Source organism: Cyprinodon variegatus, unplaced genomic scaffold, assembly GCF_000732505.1.
Source record: "Cyprinodon variegatus isolate N-32 unplaced genomic scaffold, C_variegatus-1.0 Scaffold41, whole genome shotgun sequence".
In the NCBI taxonomy this organism is placed as follows: Eukaryota; Metazoa; Chordata; class Actinopteri; order Cyprinodontiformes; family Cyprinodontidae; genus Cyprinodon; species Cyprinodon variegatus.
In genome coordinates, this window is record NW_015150494.1 from 1,438,730 (window position 1) to 1,450,131 (window position 11,402).

Sequence of the window (11,402 nt, forward strand, 5' to 3'; positions counted from 1 at the left end):
GAGAATGAAGATTATAACTGTATATCCGGACAGAGGAACTGTCTTAATTAGATAAACTACTGGGGAAAACATCACTTCTAACCTGCAACTGGCAGTTAATATCAATGATATTAACCTAACATGTTGCAATGTTTTATTAAGGAACAAATGTGTAGTGGTCCACGGTGGTATCTAAGAGTTTGCTGCAGTGCAAAGGCAGTTATGCTTTATGTAGATCTCTGTTGTATAATCATTCCTGCTCCAGATGCTTGGTTATTTTCTTGCGTTGTAATTGGTTGGAGTGGCGTGTGTGGGTGTTTTAATAAGGTTGCCCATGGTTGCCATTTATGTGAAAATGCCTCAGATACTGTATATTCCGAACGTTCAACAGCTTGCACTCTGCAACATGCAATATCTTGATCAACGTTTATCATCGGCTGTTACTGGTAAACATCAGCCAGGTATACCAGAAAAAACCACCCAGTTAGTTTAGAGTGAATTACTCCTGGGTAGTGTTTGCACTTTAAACCTTATCTGTACTGTGGGAGTTACATAAGCCTACACATACACATACTGTGCTGTTTTTTCATAGCATTCTGCAATGCTTTTATTTCTGGCATCGCAGTATCTTTGCCATAAACATCTGAGCAGATAAACTCTGCAGTGTTGAAAAACAGAGCCAGAAGTGAAATTGAAAATAAATCCTTCTTTGACAGTGAGCACTTAGCCTCTGCAGTGTGAAAAAAGCTGAATATGCCATCGGGTGAATTGATGTGCTTTAGAAAGTAGTTAATTGATGGCTAGGAGTGGGCAGGCTGCAGGCTGCATGGCTTTGACTGCAGCCTGACTTACACTGCGTCCTCACTGCGGCCTTCCTCCTACTAAACTCATGTAATTATATCCAGCCATCTTCAAAAGAGTTTGCTCCTCAACTCAGTGTAGACGAAACAGAGACAGAGCAAGATCAGATGATATGGATATCAAATTCAGGCCCAACCTATTTTGGGCCTGAATTGTGTTTTTCAAATCTGTGAAAGTAGAATTACCATTATTGCTTGACTGTAACTTGTAAGGCTCTAAAATTTTACACAAAGACTTAAAATCCTTTAATTTTTTTTTTCTAATCAGATTCATTGAGAACAACGACATCCAGGAGCTGTCCAAGCACACCTTCAGAGGACTCAAATCTCTCACTCACCTGTAAGTGAGTTATTTGTAAACGCTTTAAAACCCGGTGGGTTTTGAGAGGTTAAAATAAGAAAACATAATCTTATTTCAAGTGTATATTATCTAAAATCTTATTTTAAGAGTAAGAATACTCATTCCATTAGGAAACTATCTCATTCACCTACCTAAATTAAGGATAAATACACTTAATTTAAGGAATTTTTACTTATTTCTAGATCGTTTTTCCAGTGTGGATCCATATTATGGAAAACTCTCATTTTGCAGATCCCTCTCAAACAACAACCTGCAGCAGCTTCCCAGAGATCTCTTCAAACATCTGGACATCCTCACAGATTTGTAAGTTTGTATTGATATCATGAAAGCTATAAATTAAACAGTCTCCATCAGTTCCTCTAAAAGATCTCACTCCACAGCTGGAGTGTTTGGATAACTGTTCAAGGTAAAGTTATTTCTAACATAGGGTGTTGCGATGATTCCTGTTTGAGATCTAAAGATATATATTTGTTATCATTTAGAGACCTGCGTGGGAACTCGTTCCGCTGCGACTGTAAGATCAAATGGCTGGTCGACTGGATGGAGAAGACCAACACTTCGGTCCCGGCCATCTATTGCGCCAGCCCCTTTGAATTTCAGGGTCGTAGAATCCGTGACCTCACACCGCGGGACTTTAACTGCATCACAGCAGGTTTTATTTGAATTATTTTCAAGTGAAGCTGTGGTATTCCAAGAAGAAGATTTAAAAACAATCCACTGGAATTTGTTTTCAAGTTTGAAGACGTTTCGCTTCCCTTCCAGGAAGCTTTTTCAATTCAAAATGTCAGGAATAGCGTTGAGTTTGAGCTTTTATGCTGTAGCCCAACAAAGCCTTGTTTTTGTTTTGAAAACATGCAAATTGGAACAGAGGAAGGGGTCCACCAATTTGGAATGAGGGTTGTTTTGCTTCTTTTGTTAGACTGCATGCCCCATACCCATCTAAGTGTCTGAAAGGTCGGTCGTTAAAGGGGATTTTTGGCCTGGTTGAATACACAAGGTCCTCCGCTCTCCTGTACAGCGGGCAGAGATGGCAAAAGTACTCACTTTCCGTACTTGAGTAAAAGTACAGATACTTGTGTTAAAATATACTCTGGTAAAAGTGGAAGTACAAATTAAACTTCTTTACTCAAGTAAAAGTAACAAAGTACAGGCTTGTAAATTTACTTAAAGTATAAAAGTAAAAGTAGAAACCACTTTTTTCATGCCGTTGCCTACATTTTAAATGGATGTCTGCCAATAGGACTAGATCTCCGTTGTGTTCATTTTCAATCATCTCGTCGTCCATGCTACTATGCTAACGCCACCAAGCTGCAATGATTTGCCGCCAATGAATACCGCCGAATCTGTTAATTCATCTTGTAGTGGTGCGTCAAATGCAACGTAGATTCCCATCCAATTAGATTGAATTTGGTATTGATGACGTGAAAAATAATAACGGTAACTCCATTGAAATGATTCAAAACTAAAGTTATGAGCAAATTTTTTAAAATGTAAGGAGTAGAAAGTACAGATATTTGTGTAAAAATGTAAGGAGTAGAAGTAAAAAGTCGCCATAAAAATAAGTAGTAAAGTAAAGTAAAAATATCAGAAAAATCTACTTGAGTACAGTAACGAAGTATTTGTACTTCGTTACTTCCCATCTGTGACAGCGGGTGGGTACAGGTACAGGGGTAAAGGGTACAGGGGGTCTTTAAATTCAATTCAATTCAGTTTATTTCTATAGCGCCAATTCACAACTCATGTGATCTCAAGGCACTTTACAGATCACCAGATCATAAAGTCAAATTGATTCAAAGTTTTCTATCTAAGGAAAACCAGTTGATTGCATTGATTCAACCAACGTGCACTTAACAACCAGTAGACATAAAGCGTATATGCGTCACCCTGCTCCCGGCTACGGAAGCCCAAACGTGCCATATCACTACACCCTCAAACTAAGCATGCTTGTAGCGAAAGTGGAGAGGAAAAACTCCCTTTTAACAGGAATAAACCTCCAGCAGAACCAGGCTCAGTGTGAGCGGCCATCTGCTGAGGCTGACTGGGGTTCAAGGAGACAGAAGCAGAGACACAAAAAGAAACTAAAACGCGGCCCTGTCCAGGAGTCACACAGCCAGCCAGCTCCCATGTCAGAGGATGAAGAGAGCACATCCAGTTAGTCACAGTCAGAGAAAGAGGACTACACTGAAAAACAGGCCGATCTCCAACATCCATAAACAAAGGTGTTGATGGCAGCAGCACAGCTGATATTTCTCTCCAGGATAGAGTCACAGCCAAAGAGGAACAGAGGACAGAGGTTGTTAAAGGGGACAAATCCCCTTTAAAGTCCAGTCGATTGTTTTTAAATTTCTTTTTTGAATGACAATGACCTGGATGACTGAGAACCTTCAACAGCATAGAAGCTGTGATGTCATTGGCGTGTAGGTGTTCTCACTCTGGTTTCTTATCCAACAGACTTCGCCGTGTATGAAACCTTCCCTTTCCACTCGGTGTCAGTGGAGTCCTACGAATTCAACGGAGATCAGTTTGTGGCCTTTGCTCAGCCAGATTCAGGATTCTGTACCCTGTATATATGGGATCATGTGGAGATGATCTTCAGAAGATTCCATAACATCACCTGTAAGTGTTATAACTGACAGTGTGCACTTTGTAAAGAATGAAAAGATAATGTCTTTGGCTTCTTTGTGTCTCTCCTGAAGCTCGCTCGGCTGTTTACTGCAAACCCGTGGTGATAAACAACACTCTATACATGGTAGTAGCTCAGCTGTTTGGTGGATCGCACATTTACAAGTAAGGACGACAGTTTAATTCCATATTTAATGGCTGCCAGTGACTTCTCTACTTCTAATTGAGCTAAGCATTTTAGTGTAGCTCTAACTGAATATTGAGGATAAATATCCTGCTGGAGGGCAAACTTCTGCTCCACTTCTCCTCTATAGGATGTGATAATGCCACTATTGTTTTTTTTTTTAGAGTTGCCAAGGGGTGCAAACACATCATTTCACAGCAACTTCAAAATCTCCTGCAAACTCAAAAAAAAAAAAAAAAAAGTGCATGCCAAAAAATTCAATAAGCTGCAAAGGAGAAGATCTGCAATCACAGAGAGCAGCAAAGTGGAAACGTGCTACAAAAACAAAACCATCTGCAAATATATTAATGCTAACACCTAAACCATAAACAGTGAAAATGCTGAAAATAACAAAAACAGCTGCAAGTTACTGCAAACCAGCACCACATAGGGATGCATTAGGAGGAGAAAACCATCACATTGGAAAAAAGTCTAAATCTTGATAAGTCTATTTCTCTTAAAATAAGTGCATTTGTTCTTGGATTGAGGAGGTAAAGAGACATTTTGCCAATGGAACAAGAAAATTTAGACTTAAAATAAGGAAACTCAATTGCATCATCTTATTTCAAATCTAAATATCTTATTTTAAGAGTAAAAGTACTCATTCCATTGGCAAACTATGTCATTTAGATACTCAGATTAAAGATAAATACACTTAATTTAAGACATTTTTTACTTATTTCCAGATCGTTTTTCCAGTGCAACTCATATGAGAACAAATCCTTAGTAATGGGATAAACTGGATGCTATATTAGAAATATTTTTAAAAAAGGATTTAAAAAAAGCAATATTTTTTTCTTTGTATTTTCTCTGGGTGGCCTCCAGTGTATACTTTTGCTTTGGGTCTGGTCCTTTATCAGTTTGTAGTAATCTCTATGTTCTGGTCCCATATTAGTTGTTGATTGTCTCCCCCTAGAGGCCTGGAGCACTTATGTGGCTCTAGTTTACAGCTTTTCATAGATTTCTTTCAGCTACATATAGCACTTTCCTTTGCAGGTGTATATTTGTGTTTATTTACTGACTTTATTTCTGAATGTGCAACAGATTTTGTGTTTGCAGCACGCTTCACTCAGCTTTTTTCTTAACTTGCAGTTGTTTTTGGTACTTGCAGCGTTTTTAGTTTGCACTTGTTTTGCCTGTTGGTCTGAATTTTGAGTTAAATTTCTAAGTTTGCCTTTTAAATCTGCTGCGGAATCATGTTTTGTTGTTAGGATGACATGGTCAGGGTGATATCTACGTAGTTACTAATTTTCTTGAATTTAAATTAGGTCTAAAACATTTATAAAGCCTGGTCTTCCATGTGAGATGTTTTGGCTTTCATTAAATACCATCATTCCTTCCACTTTCCCATTAAGGCCAGATTTAGGGAGTCTGTTTGTCCTAAGAACAGATTGTCATGCCTGAGCTGCGGCTCTCTGCAGCTCCTCCAGTTTGACCACAAGACACATTGTTGCTTCTCTAATACTCTTCATGCCAGGCCTATCGTTTTAGCTAGACGTCTTGTTAAGTTTGCAGTTATGTCATATTCTTTTCATTTTCAGATGAAGATTAGTACTCTTAGAAAAATAAGAAATAACCAATTCATAATCCTCCAAAATGCCACTAATATATGATTATAGAATATTGCTGTTGTAACTTGAAAATGATGTGAAGTTCGAATAGTATTTTTTCGTAGGTCCAGGTGTATTTGCATGGTGATTATTCCTGTTTGTCTCTGTAGTGATGTAATAGTCTATCGACCTGTCCAGGGTGGAGCCTTCCTCTGGCCCATGACTGCTGGACCCTAACCCTGTGATTAAGGGTTAAAGCAAAAGATTTAAGAAAATCAAAGAAAAAATTCATATATTTTTTTTCCTATCAGTGATGAAAGTGATTTTTCTAAAGTAAATTTATTGTTCTACCTTTATGAGTATATACTGACAGCTTGACTGTGAATACAGGTGGGAGGAGGGACCCCTGCGCTTTGTAAAGATCCAAGACATTGACACCAATCGGGTGAGGAAACCCAACTTTGTCGACACCTTCCAGCTTGATGGAGAGTGGTACTTCATTGTTGCAGACAGCTCCAAGGCGGGCTCCACCAGCATCTATCGCTGGAACAGCAACGGGTTCTACGCCCATCAGTCCCTCCATCCCTGGCACCGGGACACTCACGTGGAGTTCATAGACGTCGGTGGGAAGCCTCATCTCATCCTCTCCAGCGCCTCTCAGCCACCTGTGGTTTACCAGTGGAACCGAAGCCAGAAGCAGTTTGCCTTCCTGTCCATCATCACAGAGCTCGCGGACGTACAGATGGTGAAGCACTTTTGGGTGAGGAAAGTCCTCTACCTCTGCCTCACCCGCTTCATCGGTGACTCGAAGATCCTGCGTTGGGAGGGGCAGCGATTCGTGGAGATCCAGACTCTGCCCTCCCGGGGTTCGATGGCGGTCTATCCCTTCACGGTGGGCCTTCGCCAGTACCTCATCCTGGGAAGTGATTTCTCCTTCTCCAGGGTGTACCTGTGGGACGATCTCACCCAGCGCTTCCAGCTATTCCAGGAGCTCAACATGAGGGCCCCCAGGGGGTTCGGCCTGGTATCGGTCGACAACAAAGACATTCTGCTGGCCGCCAGCTTCAAAGGTAACACCTTGGCCTACCAGCACCTGGAGGTGGATCTCAGTGCCAAATGAACAACAGGAGAAATTTACCTTCTGATTCAAAATGTGCCAATAAGACTGCAGAAACGCTGAAGCCATGTAACTTTATCTTGTGTAAACCAACTAATTAAATGATTGTTTTTGAAATTTTGCACTAGAACTTAAAATCTAATGGAAATAATATGTTAGTCAACGTTAGAGTTGTGAAGCTGCTGAATCACTGTTCTGTTCAAAGAAATTATGGCTAGAGCATCGCTGTCGTATTTCTGATTTGTTGTGCTTAACTGATTACATTTAGATACTGAATGACAGAGAGGAGAAGTATAAATGTTTTGTACTCTATATGGTAAAATGAAAACCATTTTTGCACGACATTAAAAAGCTCACCCAGAAACACACAAAAAAGTTTGTTTTTCATCATTTTTTAAACAGAAATACATGTATGTGCTTTTGCCCTTTCAGTTCCTCCATTATTTAATCTGTTGTGGCTCAAATGATCAATTTAATGTCATTGCTTATAGCTCACAATAAAAAGAGATGCTGTTTGCTATATACATTCTTCCACAGATTTGCCTAAAATATGAATATTTAAATCAAATTTAGAAACTTGATAGCTGTTCAATATTTTAACAGCTTTGTATGTTTTGAAAGTTGCAATGCAACTGCTTTTATAGTACAGAGGAGTGAGGAGTCTCTGAGGGAGATCAATGACTACTCCAGTTGTCTCACCATCCTCTGCAAGACATTATAAAAAAATATATATATATATATATATATAATTTATAGATACAATGAAAGAGGTCACATATTTAATCAGGAATGTGAATTTGAATTGATATTGTGTAGGATTCGAAATTTATTCTGTCAAATGTTTCTCCTTTTGGTCTGTTGCCTTTTATAGGACTCGGGATCTGCATTGCATTGTGGGACGTGGCGGCCATATTGAAGGCTACGCGAATGTAAACATAGCTCTGATACAACGTTTTTGTTGAAAGAAGAGACGTAGAAGTAGAGAAAAAAAAGATGTTAAAATCCTGAAAAGGATCTGGAATTTACCGGGACACATTAAATAGAGAAGCCACGGACCGGTATGTTGACAAAATCAGCATTATTAATAATTTGGATCCATATGAAGTTCCAAACAATGAGTGGAGCACCGATGAGTGAGCGCCTATACTTCAAAACAGTTCTGAAGCCACAAGTTCTTGGAGTCTCATGTGCAGTTCATGAATGGATGGGTTCAGGTGCTGCAGATCATAAAGCCAGCAAACAGTGGGAACACAGTAATCCGTACGAAGGTAAGCTGTGCTCAGATGGGCTCTGGAACCTGCTAGTTAAGCAACTGCTAACCGCTAGTGCTAACAACCACTCACGCATGTAATGTACTTTCTGACTCTTTTTTATCTCTGACACTTGGTCTCCGTGGTTGCGCCTCCAGGCAGGAAAGCGGTGGGAAATTAACCCATTTTCTATGTTTTTTCCCATGGCGATCATGTGTTGCGCTGTTACAGCCCACAATACAGCAACGGTTTACCATGGTTGAAATCAAGTTAAGGTGAAATTAATCAAATTAAAACACGGCTAAGAGGGAGTACAGTACGCCATAGTCATAGGCAGTAGTCTGAGCAGCGGTAAAAGAGGCCTTCAAGATGGCGGCGACGCAAAGTGCTTAGGTCATGACGACCAAGCCCTATGCTGGTAATTTGTGGAGGAACAAAAAATCTAAAGTAAAACAAGTGTATTACTTTATTCCAGATGCATAGAAATGTAAGTTCAGTTAAATAAAACTGCACATCGTGTTAGCTTATTGTTAAAACAAATCTAAGTTTAAACTTTAGCAATATTTAAAACATCTTTAAAACAAGTATTATGTTGTTTAAAATTCAAGCAATCAACTTTTCAGATATACCTAATACAGTTTATTATTTTTAAGCTCTTTGCTTCCGGTTTCCAGTCATACATACAGCAGAAAACATCTCCATATTTACAGTTATATTCATGGTTGGTTCTAGACAGGGACCAACAGGGTCCAGTGCTCATGTAGAACTGGTTCTGGCTCCTGTAATGAGAAAATAGCAATAAAAAAAGATCAATGATGATAGGGGTCTGATAGCTCTTTTAGGCCCATTTCCTTTTATTCTTTACAGTTCTATTTTAATTATGATTTAAAAGTTATGATGAGAGCTTTAGTCATATTGAGATAGAATCACAGTTTTAATCTTGTAAATTATATTTTGAACTAAATTAAATTTTACTTACGTTCTAATTCTTATTTGATTAAAACTGACGATTTTCATTAAAATAGGTCATATATGTTTTGTTCCTGAATTATAAATATACATCGATTTAATATTCCAAAAATATCTCTATTTATTTGACAACTAGTTGTTGCAGATACTTATTTCCCATTGAACGGGATTTTACTTTTTTTAAAATTCTAGCTACAGAAAATTCAAAATTTCAAGCCCAAAATAAAAATTTTCTATCGGTACAACATAAATTTAAAATAAATGGAAATTTCGCCTTATTCAGTGCGGAGCCACACGTTCGCTCTTTGGCCTTTTCTTGTACACCACATTTTAAACACAGAATGTTTTTAGCACCGAATTTTAAAGACCGATTTTTTTTTTTTTTTTTTCTGGTGAAAATTCAGCCACAAGAGATTTGACTGCAAATGTGTTGACCTTTTGGTGAAGTCAAGCCAAAGCACTCGCTGCAGTCGAGCAGCTTCTAGCCAATGAAATTAGCTAATTTGGCCACTTCTTTGTAGCTGAATTCTTTAGAACTGAATTTTTTTGCAGCTCAATTTCTTGCAGCTGAATTTTTTTACAGCTGAACTTTTTACAGCTGAATTTTTTTTGCAGTTGAATTTTTTGCAGCTGAATTTTTTTTAAGCCGAATTTTTTTTGCCAGTACTTTTTTTGCAGCTGATTTTTTTTAAGGCAAATTTTTACCAGATAGAAATTCAGTTCAAGGCAGGGGTCTTCAACATTGCTGAATGTTTGCATTGATGAATGAAAGACATCTTCTGCCTGCATTTATCTGTCTACTACAGTGTGTTGAATTCATGTTAATGTGGATTTAAAGACATTTCAATTAGTGGAAAAAATTGCAGGTGGAAATATATAAAAAAAACGTCAAATCAACCAAAACTTTTAGGACCCCATGCAGTAGCTATTCGGACCCCCTAGGGGTCGCAGACCCCCTGTTGAAGACCTCCGGTGTAAAAGGAATTCACTGTGTAAAAGATTTCAGTCTTTAAAATTCGGTGTTAAAAAAAAATCTGTTTTTATAATTCGGTGTACAAAACAGGCAGATTCCAATGAGACAGTTTTTTTTTTTTTACATATCTTAATATATAAATAACTAAGTATTGGCCTTTTTTATTTATGCTTTTCTATGATTCCATTAAAACACGCTGGCCCCACCCTGCCCCCCTAGTAAATGTGAACCATTAATTGTTATAATTACTACTTATTGAAATAAAGATCTAATTTTTTAAGCATGCGCATACATGAAACAAGTATGATACCCTTGAGTAAAATAATGGATGCGCTTGTTTTGTCCTCCTTTGCGCCCGGGGGTGGGCGGAACTTTAGTGCTAATACACGCTTGTAAGTGGCGCCCAGTGAAAACCGCCGCTTCCCTGTGTGGGTGTAAAAGATAAACACTCGGAGCCATTTTTGTTTATATGTAGCTAAGCGCTAGCTCCATGTTAGCATGAGTTTACAACACAGTGGCGAAGGGAAAATGTTTTTACGGTTTACTTAAAAGATGGCGCTGTTATTTTCTTCCAGACATGAGAGAACCGAAATGTCACTTAGCAATACCTGCTGAATTTAGCTTCTATAGAGACGGTTGTTGCTGGTGTTAAATGTGGCTACCATGGTAGGGTAGTTACCGTGACAGATCGAGAGTTCAGCAGAAAACTGGTTCTAGGATCTTAAATCTTTTCAATTTGGGATTTACAAGTTTTCCATCGCTTCCAAAATGAACCTGTCACCCGAGTGGGAAGACGACGATCGGATGAACTTCATGTTCTCTGCGTTCAAAGAGAACCGAGATGTGAACACCACAGACTGGGACAGCAAGATGGACTTCTGGACAGCTGCGATCATCCAGAGCTGCAGACAGCGAGGCTCCGTCAGCATCAACCTCCAGGATCTCAACAAAACCTTCCAAAGGAAGGAGAAAATACCGCTGGGCCTCTCCACTGTAATCCAGACCATGGCCAGGTACCTGGCAGGGAGGGTTAGCTGTCAGTCAGGTTATCTCTAACTAACTGAGTTAACTGTCAGGCAGGTTATGTTTAACTGAGTTAGCTGTCAGTCAGGTTATCTGTCTAACGGAGTTAGCTGTCAGTCAGGTTATCTCTAACTAACTGAGTTAACTGTCAGGCAGGTTATCTTTAACTGAGTTAGCTGTCAGTCAGGTTATCTCTGTCTAACTGAGTTAGCTGTCAGTCAGGTTATCTCTAACTAACTGAGTTAACTGTCAGTCAGGTTATCTCTAACTGAGTTAGCTGTCAGTCAGGTTATCTCTATCTGAGTTAACTGTCACTCAGGTTATCTCTAACTGAGTTAACTGTCAGTCAGGTTATCTCTAACTGAGTTAGCTGTCAGTCAGGTTATCTCTAACTAACTGAGTTAACTGTCAGTCAGGTTATCTCCATCTGAGTTAACTGTCAGTCAGGTTATCTCCATCTGAGTTAACTGTCAGT

General features: G+C 39.0%; 2 protein-coding genes across 4 annotated transcripts in view; both read left to right on the forward strand.

Annotated features, from left to right (window-relative positions):
- The window catches only part of lgi3 (leucine-rich repeat LGI family member 3), a 14,221-nt gene extending 7,146 nt beyond the window's left edge, over positions 1 to 7,075 (forward strand). Inside the window, exons 4-9 of the mRNA XM_015370039.1 lie at positions 1,108 to 1,179; positions 1,432 to 1,503; positions 1,683 to 1,852; positions 3,652 to 3,816; positions 3,897 to 3,987; positions 5,986 to 7,075. Coding sequence (XP_015225525.1) covers positions 1,108 to 1,179; positions 1,432 to 1,503; positions 1,683 to 1,852; positions 3,652 to 3,816; positions 3,897 to 3,987; positions 5,986 to 6,715 — 1,300 coding nt within the window. The 3' untranslated portion in view covers positions 6,716 to 7,075. The remainder of the gene's footprint in view (positions 1 to 1,107; positions 1,180 to 1,431; positions 1,504 to 1,682; positions 1,853 to 3,651; positions 3,817 to 3,896; positions 3,988 to 5,985) is intronic.
- A 3,256-nt stretch (positions 7,076 to 10,331) lies between these two features.
- chmp7 (charged multivesicular body protein 7) overlaps positions 10,332 to 11,402 on the forward strand; it is an 8,607-nt gene continuing 7,536 nt past the window's right edge. For all 3 annotated transcript variants that reach the window (XM_015370022.1, XM_015370023.1, XM_015370025.1), the window contains exon 1: positions 10,332 to 10,917. In XM_015370022.1, coding sequence (XP_015225508.1) covers positions 10,673 to 10,917 — 245 coding nt within the window. In that variant the 5' untranslated portion in view covers positions 10,332 to 10,672. The remainder of the gene's footprint in view (positions 10,918 to 11,402) is intronic.